A 22,571-nucleotide genomic window follows, 5' to 3' on the forward strand; every position below is an offset into this window, starting at 1 on the left:
CAAAATAAATCAGTGAACCTCAATTGGGTCTTGGTTATATATGAAAGACATATAAAAAATATTTTTGGAACACCTGGAAAAAATTAAATATGGATTAGATATCAGCTATTATAACAATATTATTAATTTTTTTAGGTGTGATAATCATATTGTGGTTAAGAAGGAGAATGTCCTTATTCTTGGAGATGCATGCTGAAGTATTTGGTGGTAAAATGTCACAACATCTATTTCTACTTTTCGAATGGTACATAAAAAATATATGTAAAACACTAAGATAAAGATAAAGCAAATATGATAAAATGTTAACAATTATTGAACCTAGGTGGAGAGTTTTTGAATATTGATTGTGACAATCTTTCAGTTTTCCTATATTTGAAACTTTCAAACTTTTCATAATAAAGTGCTGAAAGAAAAAAAAGAATGAAAAAACCAATTTAAAAAAGAGGAATGAATTTAAGCCATCTCAATAGACTTAATGGAATGTCCACATTGTACTGCTAAATGATATAATATATCTGCTCAACATAGAAGTGTATTATGATCTCATTTTTTAAGAAGAACTAAAAAACTACATATATGAGTGTGTGTTTAGATACATATACACATATCTGTATACTATAATAATAAGCATGGAGAAAAGTATGGAAGAATATCCAGGAGGTTATTAACATGGGTTACCATGTTTATCGGGAGAAGGGGTTAATAAGGAGAGAAGATGACAGAGAGATCAGCTAAAAAGAATTTAAAAAAAGAGGAAAGAAAGGGGCTGGCCCCGTGACCGAGTGGTTAAGTTCGCACACTCCACTGCAGGCGGCCCAGTTGTTTCGTTGGTTCAAATCCTGGGCACGGACATGCACTGCTCATCAAACCACGCTGAGGCAGCGTCCCACATGCCACAACTAGAAGGACCCACAACGAAGAATATACAACTATGTACCGGGGGGCTTTGGGGGAGAAAAAGGAAAAGAATAAAATCTTAAAAAAAGAAAGAAAGAAAGCAAAACATATTGCACCCTCCCCTCAAGAAACCTACCATGGGGTTTTATGTAAATATGTGTGTATGTATACATACAGAAAGAAGTTAGGGGAACATAAACATGGATATGTATCTACAGACTTGCAAAAGTATTTCACGATAAACTTTCAAGCGAAAAGAAAAATATGGCAAAGTACTGTACATAGTCCTCAACATTAGTAAAAACAAACTAAGCCCCTGTGTTATAAGTAAGGAGGAAGGTGTCCAAGGATACCCACTAGGCTATTAATGTTAATTATATCAGAAAAAGAAGTAGGACAGATGACGCTTTTATACATGTTTGTACTGTGTTATTTCAATTGTTTCAACAAGCATGCATTAATAATCTAAAAATCATTAAAGAAAACATTTTAATTTAAAATGTTAAAAAGCAAGTTGCAGTGCCAGCCCCATGGTGTAGTGGTTAAGTTTGGTGTGTTCTGCTTCACTGGCCCAGGTTCAGTTCCAGGGCACAGACCTACAGGACTCATCGGCAGCCATGCTTTGGTGGCAACCCAAATACAAAATAGAGGAAGACTGGCACAGACGTTAGTTCAGTGTTACTCTTCCTCAAACAAAAAGAAGAGCAAGGCTGGCAACAGATCTTAGCTCAGGGTGAATCTTCTTCAGCAAAAAACCCAAAAAAACAAAAATAAAAAACACATTGCACAACAGTATCAAAAGCAATATCACAATTGTGTAAACTAAGGTATAGGATTGGTATAATTTATATACATGCTAGACATGTCAACTGTTTTCTAATCCACAGACTCTGCTGAATCTTTCACTCACCAATCACAACTCAACTGATGTAGAAATGAGCAACCAACAAAAAGTCAGATTATCATGGATATGCCAATGACCTATGACATATTTTCATATGTGTTAAAAAAAAAAAAAAGAACCAGATCAATCAAATGCCTTCTCTCAGTGATTTCAATAATGAATAATAAAAAAACCACGGAGTTAACAACCAGGCACGAAGGCTTAAAGAATGTATAAATGTGCCACAAAGAAGTTAGGACTTGAAGAGTCTGGACAAAATGAAATCATGAGAAACAGAAATCACATACAAATAAGCAAGAGCTATAAAAGTGATAAAATATAAAGAGAGTGGATGGGATAAACAGGACAGTTGGGAACAAAACAGAACATCCAGAGAGACCTTTATGAAAGTGAAAAATCTTACTAATCCTAGAGTTATTTCGTGAGAAAAATAAAAACTTGTAGATCTAGAAAAGACCAAGAATAAATTAAAAGGTTCAGCAACTGGTCTGAAGAACCTTTCTCTGATGTCTTTCTAAAAGGATAAGAATTAAAGACTAGTTTTCCATTTCATCTCCTAAAGATTCCTGAACTTTTTTTAAGTATAATCTTCTTTTCCATTTCAACTCAAATCCATAGTCCAAAAACTTCCCAGCCAACATGGCCAAGATGGTCAATGGATCCAGAAATTCAGAAAAAAATCAGACTTCAAAAGTAAAAAAATAAGGTTATTCAGTAGGTTAAGATGAGTTAGAGAAAAGAAGTAAATAAAAGTGTGAAAGTCCTAGGGTATCTCTCTTTAACTCAATCTACAAATATTATTTGAATGCCCTGGGAATTTTTACTATGTTTACAAACAAGTATACACACAGAAAGTGCACTTCTACAATAAAATTACTAAAGGTATAGTATGTCTCTAAAGGAGGAGATAAAAGAGAATAGAGAGGCACGGACTGAACAATGGTATAATGTAAAATTAATTTACAGAATTAAGTATAAAGTAGATGTTTTATATTCCACTACACATTTTAATCTCACTCTTGTGCAACCAAACATCAAAAATATTAAAAGGCCATAAAGAAAAAAGCAAAGCAGAGTAAACAACTGGAAAAATGGAAATGCATCAGTATATTAATGGCTGTACCTATTCTACATGAAAAAGACTCAGAAAGAGCAAATATTGACATTATTTGCAGATTCTGAATCATCTAACCAAGTGTTTCCCAAAATATGTTCCACAGAACTCTAGTCTCTCAAGATACTTGTGAAAAAAGAGCAAACACCAAATAACTGTGGGGAACAACAACTCTATATCCAACGCTTGTCCCTGCATATTAGCATATGGAAGTTCTAAGAAGGTGCACAATAAAGAAAACTGCTTAATATGTATTAACTCCCTATTCTCCAAATCTATTTGACCTGGAAAAAGGAAACTATTTTCCTCTAAATACTTATCAATATCCCATGAAACTAATGTTCTGTGAAACACATTTTGGACAAGCTGATATAAGCCTGTGATGAAGCATAACAATACACAACACCTCCAATTAAAATTAGAACACCTAGACTTGGGATGGTAGATATATTTCATCTCATATTCAAATCCTGTAAATCCATATTTACTATTAAAGTGCTAAATTTAAAACAGCAATCACACTTGGCATCAAATTAACAATGTCTGCCATGAAAACAGGAGGGAACCATACTGCATGATAGCTAACTTTGATATAGACCATATCCTTTTTGAATGGTTCTCAGCGAAAAGAGAGCAAGGCAGTTCAGCGTAATGGTTAGGAATCCAGGCTACAGAGCCAGATGCTCTAAACTCAAGTAAAACTCTGCTACTGTACTCTAGGAAAATTGCTTAACTTCTCAGAGCCTTTTTCATCTGTAAAATGGGGATAATCATATCTTCATTACATGGTTGCTGTGTCAAATGAGTATATATGTATAAAGCACTAAAAAAAGCATCTAGCACATTGTAAATGATCGATACATTTCAGTTATTTTCTAAAGTTCTGATCCAATGTTCTTTGACAAAAAGCATAAGTTTTTATTGGTCAAATTTAGCCAACTACATCTGATATATTTTCACCAAGGTAACTAAACTAGAGACAACTATCATGGCTTGCCCTATCCATAGTCCTGCGAACTAAACATTCTTCCTCTGTATACCTGATTCCCTCTCCTACTGCCAGCTCTCACCCCAAGCCACCCTGGCTAAAGATAATTTCACAGAAGTAAATACGCATCCCAAAGATAATTATGAGCTCGCCAGTCACTCATCACTGTGGCTTGGCTTGAGACGAACTAGACCAATCAAACTTTTTGCTCAGAAATTTAGGAACCTAAGAAACTGAACTAGCTGGTGGTGATGACTCAAACCAGAAAGTCATGAAGATTTAGGACCCTAGAACAGTTATTTGGGGTCATGCTCAATTTCAGTAAACAGAGAAAAATCAATCAAGAAATGGGAGAACATTACATATATATAAAGAACAGCAGACACACCATAAGAGATAAACAGATGACAGATAGATAGATAGATAGACAGACAGACAGACAGACAGATAGACGGGGGGAGGGAAAGTGGGAAGGAGAGGGAAGGAAAGAAGGAGAATGGCTGATCCCCCAAATTGTCTTGGTTACTGCTCTTCCTGAGATGTAGTTTGTCCCCATATCTTGAGTTTCTACAGTGTAGGTTCTTAATAAATCTCTCTTTATTTAGAGGTTATTTGAGTGAGTGTGTTCCTTACAAGAAGGAAAAAAATAGCATAACTAAACAAAGAAAGATTTGAGTCACCAATTTATACAGAATTAAAATCAAAATTAAATTATCATGCAGATCATATGCTTCACTTAACCATACATTCAGATCAAATGTTTATACAAACAGCTACATTACACTGTATGACAATAACGGATGTACACAATGATACTTCCAGATGATCAGAAAGAAAAGTATTAACAAAAATTCATTAGCCTGTTTAAAAATTCAGGAGTATACGTTTTTAAAATATTTTTATCAAACACATCTAAAATTTAAAGTCTAGAGCTTAAAAAGTTGCCAATCAGCTGTCTGGAATCTTCACTTCCAGGATTACCAGGAATCCACATAACTAAGATTTTATTGCATCTAGGGATAGCCTTAAAAAGTAGATCCTTTAAATCACCTGTCTATGAGTTGTTTCTTTTTAAATTAAAGGAAAAAAAAGTACCACATTGTTACAATCTACCATACAAAAAGCTAGACTTATGAGTTTAGATATTCAAAATAGCCCATATTAAAGAATCTTATAAAATTCTTTGAATATTAAAAGTATTACAATAATTAATAAACTTTAATACTTGGAAATAAGAGTCTCCTGAAATTATAAATACTTGCCTGATAAAATAACCAAGTGAGGAAAAGAAACAGTTAACAAAGGTTAGTACAGGATTTCCATTACCTCTTTGAAAAAAGTGCTATGGAAATCAGAAAATATTTGTTATTTTTAATATACTGAATCCTAAGCTCAGTTAGAAAATAAAATAAACAGATCAATTTTTAAAACCTCAAAAGACAAAATTCATCTTAAAATTTTTAAGCAGACAATACATTTGTGAAGTTAAACAACAAAAAAAAATTTACTAACCTTTATTTCCTAACATCACAGCAAGATGTAAAGGAGTGTTTCCTAAAATAGAAAAAAATTAAATTAGTGAAAACATAGGAAAACTTATTCAAAAGTGGTTTTAGCTCCTTTAGAAATTTCACTGATAGATTTTAAGCAAAAATAACGTGAATGCAAATGATCCTGCTTATACAGCAAATTCAAAGTCAGAGGATGCCATGGTTTCTAAACACAATGTATCCTACGCCTCCCCACCCCCGCAAAGAAAAAGATACCCAGTTTGCTTTTGGGATTTCTTCTCCAAAGAGACTTCACAGATTCCTGTGCTGTTAACTTCTCTATCATATCATTCTTCGTTCATTCAACAAACAATTTAAACACCTACTATGGACTGATCCTTAAGGATAAATATCAATAAGACTCAATACCAGTCCTCAAATTGTTCAGAAGTCTTCTGCTGGAGACTGAGGTGAAAATAAATAATTGTTATTATTATTTATCAGAATAGCAGGGAGTACAGATAGTACAGAAGGGCACACAAGGCAGAACACCTCATTTTGCCTGTGCAGAGAGTTAAATATTGAAGACAGATCACACTGAAATGAGTCTTGAAGAATGGGTTAGAAATCTGTAGTCAAACAAAGTAACGCTGACTAGTATTTCATGTTAAAAAAAAAACTCTCCCCGGGGCTGGCCCCGTGGCCAAGTGGTTAAGTTCGCACGCTACGCTGCAGGCGGCCCAGGGTTTCATTGGTTCGAATCCTGGGCACGGACATGGCACCGCTCATCAAACCACGGTGAGGCAGCATCCCACATGCCACAACTAGAAGGACCCACAAGGAAGAATATACAACTATGTACCAGGGGGGTTTGGGGAGAAAAAAGGAAAAAAATTAAATCTTTAAAAAATATATATATTATTAAAAAAAGAAAAAAACTCCCCCGAATTACATCAAATGTAAGAACAATTTATACTTGGGAAACAAACAAAAATGCTTATGACTAGTGGGGGTAAAGTTTAGCTTGTAGGACAACAGCAAATAATGAAATTGGACAGATGAGCAAAAGACAAATTAATGAGGATCTGTAGGCTGTGCTAATGAGTTTGGACTATATCCTATAGCTGATGTTATAGAAGGATTAATTTAACTTCAAAATGATACCCCAAGTCACATTTATAGCCTATAAACCTCTTATCAGAAAAGAAAGCAAACCTATAGTACTATTTGAAAGTAAAATTACTAAATAAAATTTATGTATACTGTTTTTCAGATATTAGCATATTTACAGAAGTCACCATATGAACAATTTTTGCCAATAAAATGAGCTACACACTTATCAAGAAATAATATACAGGATAAAATAAGATGATTACTTTTTCTAAAAAATTTGTATAAGATCTACCCCAAACTCTTAGTTTGACAAAACCTGCCAAGATGATTAAAACATACATGCACACATCTTTTGCTCAATAGGCAGAATAGAACCGGAATTGTTGGCAGAGAGCAAAATGATATTTTGTGCAAAATTTTGAAGACAAATAAATTCACTAAATTTAAATTTTCTCTATAAGTAATTTTACCAAAAAATTCCTGGATTACAGTAAATCTCTTGGTGTTAACCATTAGGAATAAAAAAAAAACAGATTTGCGGACATAATTCACATTATGTTTTTCAGAAATAACAATTTGAAGGACAAATTTCCATTAGTGACTAAGCAATATACTCCCTGGTTTTCACACCTCAGAACTCATCCTAATTAAAATACGGAAACCACTATAATACACTGATAATAATCATACATTGAAGCATGTCCCCAGAAAAGAGGCTATGCTCACAATACTACTTAAGAAGTTTCAATAGTTACCAAGTTATCAGTATAAGCTATTTTCCAAAAAGACAGACTTCGATCTTCCCCAAATTTCACACCTTTCAGTGAGCTATCTTCTCAAAATATTATGTCATAATGTTAAAAAAAATTTACATGGGTAAAAATAAAAATGACAAGGCAAATGAAAAAAGTATTTTGGTTTTAGAAAAGCATTGTTGACTGCTAGTTCAATACGGAACATGCAGTGAAGGAAAGTATTTTTCACTGCAAATATATAAAAATATGAAGTTAGTAAAACTGATTTCTCTATCTTCTCATGTTGAGATCATAAACCTACCTCATAAAGAAACAAAAGAAAAACTCTAAAAAACAAAACTACATCAGTGATTTTTCTATTTCCCCCCCAACATACACACACACAAAAATACTATAAGGTTAGGGACTTTCAACTGACTTTTCTGGATAAGGAAATCTCAGTAAGGCACAATTTTTCTACTATTGACTAACACCATGTTTACGTCAAACACTACATGAAAATGCTTAAGAACAATTTTAAACTTAGTCATCCACTGATATCAGATTTGGAACCATCTGTGGGTCAGGTTAATACACTATTCAGTGCCTTCAAAATCTTCAGCTTAATACAAGGTAAAAGAAATCCACTTGTAAGACCTCAAGTAGCCAAAGCAATCTTGAGAAAGAACAAAGACGGAGGCATCACACTTCCTGATTTCAAATTGTATTACAAAGCTATAGTAACAGAACAGTACGGTATTGGCATAAAAATATAAATAAATGGAATAGAATAGAGAGCTCAGAAATAAACCCATGTATATATCATCAATTAATTTATGACAACGGAGCCAAGAATATACAACAGGGAAATGACAGTCTCTTCACTAAATGGTGTTGGGAAAACGGACAGCCACACAAAAAAGAATGAAACTGGACCAGTCTCTTACACTATACACAAAAATTAACTCAAAATGGATTAAAGACTTGAACATAAGACCAGAAACCATAAAAGTCTTAGAAGAAAACATAGGCTCCTAGATATCAGTCTTGGCAATGATTTTTGAATCTGACACCAAAAGCAAAAATAAACAAGTGGGACTACATCAAACTAAAAGCTTCTGCACAGCAAAGGAAACCATCAACAAAATGAAAAGGCAACCTACAGAACGGGAGAAAATATTTGCAAATAATATATCTTACAAAAGCTTAATATCCAAAATATATAAAGAACTCACATAACTAAATAGAAAAAAAACAAGCAATCCAATTAAAAGATGGGCAGAGGATCAGAATAGATATATTTCCAAAGAAGACATACAGATGGCCAAGAGGTACATCAAAAGATGCTCGACATCACTAATCATCAGACAAATGCAAACTAAAACGACAATGAGATATCACCTCACACCTGTTAGAATGGCTATTATCAAAAGGACATGCGATAACAAATGCTGGTGAGGATGTGGAGAAAAGGGAACCCTTGTGCACTGTTGGTGGGAATGCAAAGTGATGCAGCCACTATGGAAAACAGTATGGAGGTTACTCAAAAAGTTAAAAATAGGGGGCCGGCATGGCGGTGGAGCGGTTAAATTCGCGCACTTTGCTTCCGCAGCCCAGGTTTGCAGGCTCAGATCCCGGGCGCAGACGTAGCACCACTGGCCAAGCCACGCTGTGGCGGCATCGCACATAAAATACAGGAAGATTGGCACAGATGTTAGCTTAGGGCCAAGCTTCCCCACACACAACAAAAATAATTAAAAATAAAACTGCCATATGATCCAGCAATTCCACTTCTGTGTATTTATCCAAAGAAAACAAAAATACTAGCTAGAAAAGATATATGCACCCCCATGTTCACTGCAGTGTTCCAATAGCCAAGATATGAACACCACCCAAATGTCCATCAATGGATGAATGGATAAAGAAAATGTAGTATATATACAATGGAAAATTATACGGCCATAAAAAAATGAAATCTTGCCATTTGCAACAACATGGATGGACTTTGAGAGCACTGCACTAAGTAAAATAAGTCAGACAGACAAAGACAAATACCATAGGATCTTGCTAACATGAGGAATCCAAAAAAAAAAACCAAAACCAAGGTCAGAGATAAGGGAACACACTGGTGGTTGCCAGAGATGATAGGTGGGGGATGGATGAAATGGGCGGAGAGATTCAAAACCTTAATAATATCAATAGTTACCAAAACCTGATAATTAAAATGCAACAGGAATTACCTTAGGCAAGGGTTGCAAACTCAAATGTTTTATCATCAGGTAAATGCAATTGGAAAGGTTTTGGTGTTACTTTTCCTAAACATTTCGAATAATACACTTGTAAAACTATCTAACCCTGGAGTTTCTTTTGAGTGAACATTTTCATTATGGATATACTGCCTTTAAATAATGCCAAGAACAGTTATGTTTTCTAATTCCTTTTTGTGTTCATTTTGACAAAGTGAATTTTTCTAGGATTCTGTCATTATTTAAATTGTCATTTATTGGCATACATTTTGTTCACAATAGCCTTTAATAATTTATTAATGATATTAGAATTTACAGAGATGCCCCGCTTTTCATCCATATTTATTATCTATGTTTCCTCTTTTTCTTTTTATCAGTCGGAGGTTTATTAATCTTATGCATCTTTTTAAAGAACAAAGTTTTGGCATGTTGCTACTTAACGTTTGTTTTTCCAATTCAGTAACTCTTGCTCTTTCATTATCTCCTTTCTTATATTTATTTGGATAAAATACACTCAAATTGGGAAATTAAGCAAATTAAGTTGTTCTTTTTCTAATTTCTTGAAATGGATTGTTAGATGATTTTTCAATCTTTTTCCTGATACATCTTTTTTTTTTTTTTTTTTTTGCTGAGGAGGACTGGCCCTGAGCTAACATCTGTGCCAATCTTCCTCTATTTTGTATGTGGGTCGCCACCACAGCATGAGTGATGAGTGGTGTAGGTCTGCACCCTGGATCCGAAACTGCGAACCTGGGTCACCAAAGTGGAGTGCACTGAACTTTAACCACTATGCCATGGGGCCAGCCACAATCTTTATCTCTTTATTAATAATTTCTAGCTTAATTACATTGTGATCTGAGAACAAACTCAGCATAATTTCAATCCTCTGAAACATGTTCAGATTCATTTGCCTTATGATCAAGTCTGGTCAGTTTTTGTAAATGCTTTCCATATCTTTGAAAGAGCATGTATCCTGAAGTTGTTGTATGCACCACTTCACATAAATTTACTAGATCTGGTTTGTTGTGTTGTTCCTGTCTTTTATATCCTTACTGGGTTTTTTGGTCAGATTCTTGTTACAGAAAGAGGAATTGCAAAATTTACCACTATAATTGGAGTTTTTTTAATATCTTCTTGTAGGTCTAGCAGTTTTTCCTTGATATATTTTCTGGCTATGATATTAAATACAAATCAAATTTTTTTTTAATGTATAAACTTTTATTGAGGAACTGGTTCAATGTAATTCAGCTATTCATTAGACCCCTATTGAAGAATTTTTTATGCACCAGGAGTAATACAAAAATGAATAAAACTATCTTTGCTTTTAGGGGCCTACAACTCTGTATAACAGATGCAGATGACTAGGGTGCATTATTAAGTTTCATTATAAAGTCACACAATTCTACAGAAGCTCAGAGGGGAGAAAATGAATTCTGATGGAATGTTGTAACTCAGGAAAAATTATAAAAGAGGTGGTAACAAATCAAATCTTTATATTTTCTTGATTCATTGAATTTTTCATTATGAGGCATCTCTCTTTATCTCAGATAATGTTTACTGGTTTAGAACTTATTATGATGTTAATACAACTATACCAACTTTTTTTGGATTGATATTTGCATGGAATATATTTTTCAATCCTTTCACTTTCAACTTTTAGACATTTTTGCATTTTAGATGTGTTTCTAACTGCATGTAGCTGACTGTGACTTCATACAATACACCAGTATTTGTTTTTTCCCTGGAGCACTTAATTTAGTTTCATATGTTATACTTCCTGATATATTGGAGTTTAAAGCTACCATCCTGCTTTGTGTTTTCTATTTGTCCTGCTGGTTCTATGCTCCTTTTTCTCATCTTTCTTACCTTCTTCTAGACTAATTATTTTCATTATTCTATTTTGTTTTTTCGTTTGTGGGATAGAAGGTATAAATAAAATGTATTATTAAAATTAAATTACTTCTTTTTATTTTCTTTATTTGGCTTAGAAGATTTGCAGTTACATTTGTGGCTTGCATTTTATTTCTATTAGACAGCACTGCTCTAGAGTTCACAATGTACATATCTGATTTATCAAAGTCTAATGTTAAATGGTACATTACCCCTCTTCAGAGAAATGCAATGACCTTGGAAAACTAACTTCACTCCCTTCATCCAGACTTACATGCTACTGTTATCTAGTCCTGTAAGTTTTTTATTTTCACCTTACAGAGTCAATATTCATTTAGGTTTATTTACCATTTTTGTTGCTCTTCATCCCTGTCTTCATTTCTAACCTTCCATCAGAATCATTTTTCTTCTATCTGAAGCATATCCTTCAGTATTTTTTAATGACAATCTGATAAATGAATTCTCTCAGGTTTTTGTTTATAAATATCTATTCAACTTCAGTCTTGAAGGATATTGTACTGGGTATATAATGCTTGATTGGCTGTTATTTTCTTCAGCATTCTATGTGGTCTTATGGTTTCCTTTTTTGTTGAGAAGTCAGCTATAGGACTTTCTACTGCTCCTTTGAAAGTAATGTGACTTTTCTTTTCTGGCTGCATTTAAGTTTTTTTGATTTTATTTTTCAGCCAATTCACTCCAATGCAGGTTCCTTTTTTTATTCTCCTTGGGTTGGACTTCTTGAATCTCTGAATTGGTGTTTTTCATCGATTTTGGAAAACTCTCAGCAATTCTCTCTCCAAATATTGCTTTAGTCCTCTCTCTGGGGTTCAACTAATGTAGAACTTCTCTTACACTTTTTATTTCTTTCTGTTTCCATTTTTCAGTATATTTTCTTCTGATCTATTTCCAAGATCATGAGTTCTGTCTTCTTTGGAGTTTAAATTGTTATTAAACCCATTTATTTAGTTTTTAATGTTATTATATTTTTCCACTTGAGAATTCTATTTAGTTCTTTTTCAAATATGTGATTTCAATTTTTATAGTTTCCAGTTCTCTGCTAAAATATTCAACCTTGTCTCTTATCCCCCAAGAACACAATAAACATTGTTATTTAAAGTTTTTGTCTAATAATTATAATAAATGACCCTCTGATGGGTCTGTTTTTCTTATTATTTCTCCCTGATTCTCATTCATGTTGTCCAGTTTCCTTATAAGGCTGGTCCATCTTCAATTATATGATGGACATGGACATGGTATTTAATTAATTCTTTTTTTTTTTAAGATTTTACTTTTCCTTTTTTCTCCCCAAAGCCACCCGGTACATAGTTGTGTATTTTTAGTTGTGGGGCCCTCCAGTTGTGGCATGTGGGACACTGCCTCAGCATGGCCTGATGAGCGATGCCATGTCAGCACGCAGGATCCAAACCAGCGAAACCCTGGGATGCTGAAGTGGAGCGCATGAACTTAACCACTCAGCCACAGGGCCAGCCCCTTTAATTAACTCTTTACATAAAAATTTTGAAGCCTAAGAAACAAATCCTCCAGAGACTTTCAAGTGCTTCTGACATGTGTCTGAGAGTACTAGACTCCAAGATCAACTAATCCAGGGAATGACATTTTCTTCTGACCCTCACAAATGACTCACAGCTTATGCTTCAGCCTGTATCAGAGCTGACTAACTTTCGGTTCACCCTATTCCTAAGGTGCAGCTCTTAAAGATCTCAGCCCCAAAAGCAGCATGTTTAAGAGATAGCCCATACTCAGCAGGACCAAACTGCCATCTTTTGTTCTCTTAGTTTAATGAGGCTGTCAAAAGCTCATCATCTTAACTACTTCTTCTGGGTTCACAAAAGCTACTGGGGCAAAACAACCTAAAGTGTTAGGCTCATATCTCTGGATTTCCATCTTCTGCCAGATCTTGGCCCACTAATTCCTTCCTACCTTGTTAGATCTCCAATGCCCTTAAGGTATTTTATTCTTGCTTGTTACTAAAGAAGATTAGTCCTAATTATCTAGTCCATCATTATTAGATGCAGAAATTCTACTTCAATTTTTATTGTTAAATTTCTCCATATTTGTAATACTTTGCTTTTTATTCTTTGATACTGTTAAGGCAAAAGATGCAAAAATTTTATTAGCACTAATGATCATAACTCCTATCAAAATATAATTATTCTCTTAGCATTTTTAAATCATTTTTATCTCAATTCAATTTTATCAGCAATTAATCTTACTATTCATATTTTTATTTACCATTAACTCAACAATAAAATTTCTATTTTTTACCATTCTCTTTCAGGTATGTCTGTGAGAGTCCTTTCCTTCCCTTTTAGTAGATGTCATAGTTATTTTTGGAATTTTTTTCCATGCTCCTTTCTCTTAGCAACAAATCCCATACCTTAAGTACATGAACCAGGGAGGGCACATGACTCCAACCCCAACCAGTCTGAAACCTAACTAGAATACTGCTTCAGGGAAGAGCACAATTCCCACTTTGGTCAAGGTTCTTTTCTGCAATTTTCTTTTTTTTTTTTTTTTTGTACTTGAGCTGGTAGGGAACACTGTTTATTGCCATTAGAACCACAATGCTTTAAGGTTTTGAGTAAGGGGCTGTATATTCTCTACCACATAGATCAGTAGTTCTCAATCAGGGGCAATTTTATCCCCTAGGGAAGATTTGGCCATTTGGTCGTCAAAATTGGGGGTAGGGGTACTAATGGCATCTAGAGGATAGAGCCCACGGATGCTGCTAAATATCTCACAATGCACAGGACAGGTTCCCACCAGAAAGAATTATCCAACACAAAATGTCAAGTGCAGAGTTTGAAAAACTCTGACACAGATAAAGCCCAATTGCAATAAGAAAGAATGAAATTCTACATAACAGCAGAGCTAAGAGATTGTAGGAAAAAAAATATTCTGACAATACTGTAGGAGGTCCAGATACACTCATGCCCAATATTGGCTCCCAGGCTACCATTTTCAGTTATATGAAACAATAAATACCTGTCAGCTTAAGTTAGTTTGCAGTGAGTTTCTATCAATTATAACTGCAAGAATCACTACCAATACAATATGGGAATATAAAGCTTTATTTGCCATAATCATACTTTGGGAGATTTCTATTTTTTAAGTGCTTTTGCTTTGCTTTTCTAGTCTGTCTTTTTTATTTGGTCTTTTAAAATTTATCTTCTGCAATAACATAGACTGTAAAAAGATATATTTTAAATTCTATTTGTAGCAAACTAACACTTTTTAGAAAGCATTTTTAAAATCACATATACCTAACAAAGTAAAAAAATAAACCACGCTTTTGATTCCCTTTTACAAAAAATGAGGAAGCCTGTACTTACATTTCTCCTCTATCTCCATTTTTGTTTCACTGATTTAATTAGTAGTTATTAACCTTTTCCTTATCCTTTATAGAACACATGTCTTTCAAAATTTGAAACAAAAGGTTTTTCTGGAAATTTGCTCACAAGATCATAATCATATTTACTATAATTATTAGACTTATCAATGGTAAATTTAACTGGTTTCAATGTTCATTATCAGTCCTTTTCTGACATAAATTCTCCTTTCTTGGGTTAGCCATTTAAATTCATCTCTTATGATCTGTGATACTTCTTTGAATAATATTTTTCAGGAATGATATCATGGCAATTGTTCTATTTTCTAGAAAATGACTATTGCTTTCAAAAATGACTATCAGGCCAGAAGGAAGTCTACAGTTGGAAGACGGTGTAACAAGTACGTTCTAACATTTGAGAGGTCTGAAGCCAAAGTGATATTCATTTGTTCAATAGTAACCTGTGCTTTTCACTTGTGTATGTGTAGGATTCCTCATTAAATTTTAAAATATGACCAAGATATGCAGAATCTCTTTCCATTAATTTTCCCTGGAACACATTATGAGCTCTCTCTAACTTTGGAATCAGAACTAATTCTAGATCAAAAATATTTTCTTCTTCATTTATAGCTTTGAGTATTGTCTCTGATCCACTTATTTTGTTTTATTCTCTGTAAATACATATTATTCATAAAATGAAATATATAGAGGTATTCTCTATACTTATAGCTTGTCCTTAATTCTTTTAATTTTTCTCCTTTTCCTCTACGGTCTTGGTTTTCAAATGAATTTTGTCATCATGCATTCAATTTTCTATAATACCAAGACTTTACTGCATTTAATTTAGATTTTCAATGAATTGACTACATTTTTCAAAATTCCATAGGATCTTCTTATTTTGGCGTGTTTTCTTCACATCATCATATAACAGTTTTAGAAAACCGTTGTTTGGAGAGCAAACTGTTTTCATCTCTTACTGAAAAACAAAGCAATTATTTTCTAAACTTTCCTTCTACTTTTTTACAGTATTCTTAATGGTATCTTCAAGATACTTATGATTCTTTTATAACAAATTTTTTCAAAGATCCTCAGATGGACTTTTTTTCCCTCCTCATTCATCCTGGAATGAAGATTTTTTTCCAATCTGGTATGGGAAAGGACAAGCAGATTGCCCTTAGTTTCCTCTCAGTTCATTAAAGAGGATGAATAAAAGAAACCTTCTCTAAACTCTGAAGCTAAACAAACAAGCTGATACTCAAGCACTTTCCTATGAAACTCTATTCTAATATTCTAGATAATACAAAGAGAATCAAAGAGCTGAGGGACTGAGGAGTTGCTGCAGAGAAATCAAAGATAAGAAGAACACTGCAAGACTTACACTCTGAAAACTACAAACCATTATTGAAAGAAATTAAATAATACCTAAAAAATCCCAAATTTATGGATTAAATATTGTTAAGATTACAATACTCCCCAAATTAGTCTATAAAGTCAATGCAACCTCCATCAAAATCCCAGCTGGCTTTTTTACAGAAATTGACAAGGTGATCCTAAAATTCACGTAAAAATTCAAAGGCCCCAGAATATCCAAAACAATCTTGAAAAAGAACAAAGTTGGATGATTCACACTTCGCAATTTCAAAACTTACTACAAAACCACATTAATCAATACACTATGTATTTGCATAAGGATAGACATATCTATCAATGGACCAAACACACCATACACAAAAATTAATTCAAAATAGATCATAGACCTAAACGTAAGAGCTAAAACTAGAAAACTCTTAGAAAAAAACCAAAGGAGTAAATCTTTGCGAACTTGGATTAGGTAATGGCTTCTCAGATATACCAACATCACAGCAAAAAAAGCAAAAGTAAATTGGACTTCATCAAAATTAAAATATTTTGTGCTGCAAACGATGGTGTCAAGAAAGTGAAAAGACAACCCACAGAGAAAGAAAATATTTTGCAAGTCATATATTTGATAAGGGTCTTGTATCCAGAATATACGAAGAACTCTTTCAATTAAATATTAAAAAGACAACCCAATTTAAAAATGGAAAGGATCTGAATAGCCATTTCTCCAATGAAGACATACAAATGGCCAATAAGCACATGAAAAGATGCTCAAAATCATTAGCCATAAAGGAAATACAAATCAAAACCACAATGAGACACCACTTTATACTCACTAGGACTGGTATAATCAAAGAAACAGATAATAACAAGTATTGACAAGAAGGAGAAACTGGAATCCCCAAACATTGCTGTTGGGAAAGTAAAATAGTGCAGCCACTCTGAAAAACAGTTCAGCAGTTCCTCAAAATGGTAAACATAGAGGTACCACATGACCCAGCAAAAGATATATACCCAAGAAAATGAAAACATGTCCACACAAAAACTTACATACAAGTGTTCATAGCAGCATTATTCATAATAGCCAAAAAGTAGAAACAACTCATATGCCCATTAATTGATGAATGTACAAATAAAATGAGGTAAGCCCACGCACGCATGGAATATTATTTGGCAACAAAACACAATGAAGTACTGATACATGCTACAACACGAATGCACCTTGAAAACAATGCTAAGTGAAAGAAGCCAGGCACAAAAACCACAGACTGTATGATTCCATTTATATGAAATGCCTAGAATAATCAAATCTACTAAGAGAGCAAATAGAGTAGTCGTTGTCTAGGGCTGGGGGAAATACGGGGACTAGGGAATGAAAGCTAAAGGGTGGAGGGTTTATTTTTAGAGTGATGAAAATGTTCTCAAATAGATTGTGGTGATGGTTGCACAACTGTGAATATACCAAAAACCACTTAATCGTATACTTTAAATGGTTCAGTTGTATGGCGTATGAATTATACTGCAATAAAGCTGTTTAAAAAATAAATAAATAAAAGATAAGAGAAGTGGGGGATAAGTAAGCTTGTTAGGATTGCAGTAAAAATTTATTCATGCTCCCAGCAATTTTAAGAGCAAAAAGTCTTCCTTATAAAGCCTTTTTACTGGACTTCTTATTTTGCCTTAACCACCACCACCCAGGTTAGTCCAGCTCTGGACTAAAATAAGTTTTCTTGCCCACTTCCTTCTTTGGTGTGAATTTCTCTATTCAAAACAAGGTACTAGAAATAGCTTTATCTTTTTTGATAGCAATAAATGAAGACAAAAGGAAGGGGTAGGCTTGCTGAAGGGCACAAACTTACTCCTGCCACGTTTCTCATATTAGAAACTTTCTCATCCTCTAATTCAGGGACGTGACATAAAGTTTTACTGGAACACAGCCACATGCTGATTGTTTATGAACTGTTTATGGCTATTTTCATGCAACAGATGGTATGGCTCATAAGCTATAATGTTTACTACCTTGTCCTTTAATTAAATGTTTGTAGACCCCTGCTCTAATCAGTAAGGGGTCTAATCATGTCATATTGCATTGGTTCCAGGATAGAACACCTGTCAACCACCAATATAATTTCTACATATAATCACATCATATTAGTTATTAAAAGTTTCTTTCATAATCTAGTTTACTTGATCATAGTGTCATTATTGTATTTTAATGTAAAGTTAGAAGTTCATAGATTCTGTTATTTCTCCAACATTTTACCCAGAAGTAAAATCCATTTATTTTCACTCAACAAATATTTACCACGGAATTACCAGGCATAGTACTGGACACTAGAGATTCAACCATTAGCAAACCAGAAATAATTCCTGCCATCGTGGATCTTATATTCATAAAAAAGAGCAAAAGAAATATAAAAGGAAACAAAATAGGTTGTGATAGGTGTTAAAAAGAATAATAAAAGGCTAATATTGAAAATAATAAAAGGAGATGTACTTTTTGATACTTCAGTCAGGAACATATGTCTAAAGAGATGAGGTTCAAAATGAGATCTAAAAGATGAACAGGAAAGAAGAAATCAAAGAATGAGAAGAAAAGCATTCCAGACAGGGGCCAGAAATAACCTGGTAGATTCAAGGAAATGAAAGAAAACAAGTACAGCCAGAATATAGAAAAAGGGCGAGACTTGTACAAGATATCAGAGTTGTAGGCAAGGGCCAGATCATGTGCGGCTCTATAACTATGGTAAGAAATATGAACTTACTTTTAAGTGGAGAAGGCATTAAAGGACCTTGAGCAGGGACATGACATGATACAAAGTACATATTAAGATCACTTTTGTGACCATACAAAGAAGGGAATGGAGGGAGACAAAGGGAGACTAGCTGTGAGTCTGGAACAGTATTCCAGGGAAAAGATGATAAAAATTGGTTGGTCTCAAATTGATGGCAGTGGAGACAGAAAGTAGATTGATTCAAAATAACTTGATGGATGTGTATGGGTAGGAGGAGGGGGTGACACAAAGAATGATCCCAATGATTAAGACTTGAGCAACTGGATAGTTAAGGATGTGATTTACTAAGAGACTGGGTGGCCAGGTGGGAGGGAACGAGGTAGAAAATAAGAACTCCATTTTGGACAAATAAATTTTGAAATATCTCTAAGATTCCCAAATGGAGAGTCTCAAATGGAGACAAAAATCTGGAACTCCAAGGAGAAGTCTAAGCTGGAGATGTAACTTTGACAGTAAAAAAACGAGAAAGACATTTAAAATCAAACATAAGTTTCTGAATATTCATTTTTTTGTCCTAACAATAGAAAAGATAGTAAGAGTTCTCTTTCTTCACTTCTGTAACTTTGAGGATGAAAAAAAAGTACAGTTCTCTAAATGGCAACAGAAGAAGAAAACAAGGAACTGATAGCACTAGTTGCTGCCAAAGAAGGTAAATGCATGGGTAAAGACGAGTGGGAGGGAAACTTTACTGTTACAATGTATCCTTTTCTATCTTCTTATAATTTTGTAGCATGTGAATGTAATAACTATTAAAAAAAATACACAAATTAAAGAGAACCCAGCAGAGTCTAGACAGAGCACATAGATGAAGAAATCAAGGCATTTATGCCCCTAGACAATTACTTTGTTTTCTTAAATCCTCCAAGAATACACAGGTGAAAGAGCAAAAGTATCAGTAACTCCTGAAGTCACAAATGAAACTTCCTATTACAAGTCCAAATTAAGCACATTTTCAAAAGATTTATGACCTAAAAATGACTTTGAGTTCAATAATCCAATCCCTCTCATTTTACAAGTAAGAACACAATCAGAAACACATACTACTATCAAGGAAGCCAAATACCATGCTGTGATTTCAATATTTTAAATGCAAAATAATCTTCGTCAACATCAACATCATCATCATGTAGCCAAGACTGGATTTACTTTACTGACCAAGTGTATCACGAAACTAAGCGTTCAAACGTCCCAGTCACCTTCATCTACTACCTCCTCAGTTTTCTAAGTTCTCAACCTGCTGCTGAAGCTAACGTTACACAAAAGATACTATAAACTTAACCTTCTCCGTCAACTTTTCACAGCATAGTTTTCAAATCTGAAGTTGGATGCCTTGGTTCTACCTTGGTAAACAAACGTGAGTTCTGTTTTTCAAATGAGTAAAAAACATTCCAGTAACATTAAGACCACTACAGCGTTAAAGGACACAAATTACCAACCAAATGGGTGGCATTTACGGGGCATCTATTATATGTGCCCAGCACTATGCTGCATACTTTATATATCTTATCTTACTTAATTTGCTCCACAACCCTGTGAGATAAATATTCTTCCTCTTTCACAGGAAAAGTAAAGTTAATAAGTTTTCTAAAATTACATATTTAGAAATTGTGGGAGTTAAGACTCTAAAATCCATATTCTTTTTATTATACCAAAAGTTTTCAAACTTTTTGGTGTCAAGACCCCTTTATACTCTTAAGAACTACTGAAGATCCCAACTTGAAGATTCCAAAAATCTTTTAAATGGATAAATTGATACTTATCTTATTAGAAGTTAAAATTAAATGCTTTAAAATGTTAATTTTAAAATTACAATAAACTCATTAAATGTTAATATAAAATTTATGAAAAAAATTGCATTTTCCAAAACAAAAATGAATAACAAGAGTAGTGCTATTTTAAATTCTTTAATTAAAAATTAAAGTAAATTAAACATCTTTAATGTCTGGCTTAATAGAAGACAGCTGGATTTTTATAACTGTTTCTACATTCAATCAAGTGTAAATGTTTTGGTTTGAAATATATGAAGAAAATCCACATTCAGAAGATACTCAGTTGAAAAAAAGAGGAATATTTTAATAGGCTTTTCAAATAATTTGGGCTATTCTTTGATACTACACCAAAACTCAACAAATAGTCATTTCTTAAAGGTTGAGTTGGAAGCTGAAATCTAAAACTCTATCAATAAACTTTCTGTACTGTGTTACACTGAAATCCATTGGTTTCTCTTGCACTTTGAAGGGATCTTTTACGGATGCATGATTTTCTAACATGCATTTAACCATCTGGAAAATATTGGTTGACAGAGTAATGCAGACATTCCAAATGTCAACACATTTTCCTATACAAAATTTTAAAAATCACATTTGGTAATATCACCAATATGACCAGAATAGTCTTTAAATACTGGGAAGCTTAGAAAGACAGAGACAGGTTTTACAAATTTTAATTTTCATTTCAAAGCTTGAATTTTTTCATTGGCAACAAGTACTTTCAATTGTTTTCCTTTAAGTCACAGGGTCTCTTCATTCATTTCCCAGAAAATGCCTGCCAAATATCCAAATCAGAATAACTATAGTTTGTCTGTAAGCTGCCCTTTCAAGTAAAAATGGTGTTCCATGATAAAAGCAGCTAGTCTGGCTTACAACTCCAAGTGCACAAATGTTTCCCTTTGGTTTGAAATATACAAAGATATATATATCCCTTCAGTATCCAACAGGAGAGCACCATGCATAATCTGTATTACATCACAAAGAATATCAAAAAGATATTTACTCAAGATTGACTTAATAAAATTAATCATTTCTAAGCTTCATCAAAGCCAAGTGAAATTGGCTTTTTTTTTTTTTTTACTGTAAGTACATGGCAGAGAAGAATACAATGACTACTAGCAGTCTGGTGCCTTGATTCATGCTAAGGTTTCAACAATTTTACCCACCACTGCTTTTGTACGTTGGTGCAAATGTTAGCGCAGTGAAAAAGGCAAGTAATGACTTTGTATTACAAAAACAGTTTTGACTTCATGTGCTCCCTAACTAGGGAGCAAAGCAGGAAATCACAAGTACTAGAACCAACACAGCTCCAGCTTTTACAGACACCTTCAAGTCCCAGCAAGCAGTAAAAAGGGAGAGTTTTTGTATTTTCTCTCATAAATGTACCATTCCATCAAAATTCACACACACACATACTATATTATCCAATCCACTGTCGACTCTTAACCAGCTCTCCCTTCTCATTATTTCCACAGCCACTCCACTTACTGTAATAGCACGTTAAACTGACCCTTGCCCACCCAAGTTTCTGCTTCATATGGCAGCCAGAATGAGCCTTTTAAAATCAGATCATGTTACTCCTCTGCTCAAAACCCTTAATTGCTTCCTATGTTGCTCAGAGTAAAAACTGAAATCCTTAACAATAGTCTGCAAAAGTTCCTGCTTAAACCCCCTGCTACCTCTCAAATCTCCTCTCTCGTGCTACTCTCTCCCTTTTTCCAGCCACACTGGCCTTCTTCCTATTCCTTGAACGTGGTACCTAGCATTTGCTATTCTCTGCCTGAGATTCTGTTTTGCCAGATACCTGTTCCCTAATTTTCTTTAGATTTTTAGGTAACTGCTTAAATTTCTCTTATCACTGATGTCTTCCCTGACCCTGATCTCAGTGAAATAATTACTACCTCCCCTCCCCTGTACTCCTAG

General features: G+C 33.9%; 1 protein-coding gene across 1 annotated transcript in view; it reads right to left on the minus strand.

The window, feature by feature from the left end:
* ANKRD13C (ankyrin repeat domain 13C) overlaps window positions 1-22,571 on the minus strand; it is an 88,175-nt gene that overhangs the window by 58,301 nt on the left and 7,303 nt on the right. The window contains exon 2 of the mRNA XM_046645275.1: window positions 5,416-5,457. Coding sequence (XP_046501231.1) covers window positions 5,416-5,457 — 42 coding nt within the window. The remainder of the gene's footprint in view (window positions 1-5,415; window positions 5,458-22,571) is intronic.

Source organism: Equus quagga, chromosome 18 (assembly GCF_021613505.1).
Source record: "Equus quagga isolate Etosha38 chromosome 18, UCLA_HA_Equagga_1.0, whole genome shotgun sequence".
NCBI classification, from domain to species: Eukaryota; Metazoa; Chordata; class Mammalia; order Perissodactyla; family Equidae; genus Equus; species Equus quagga.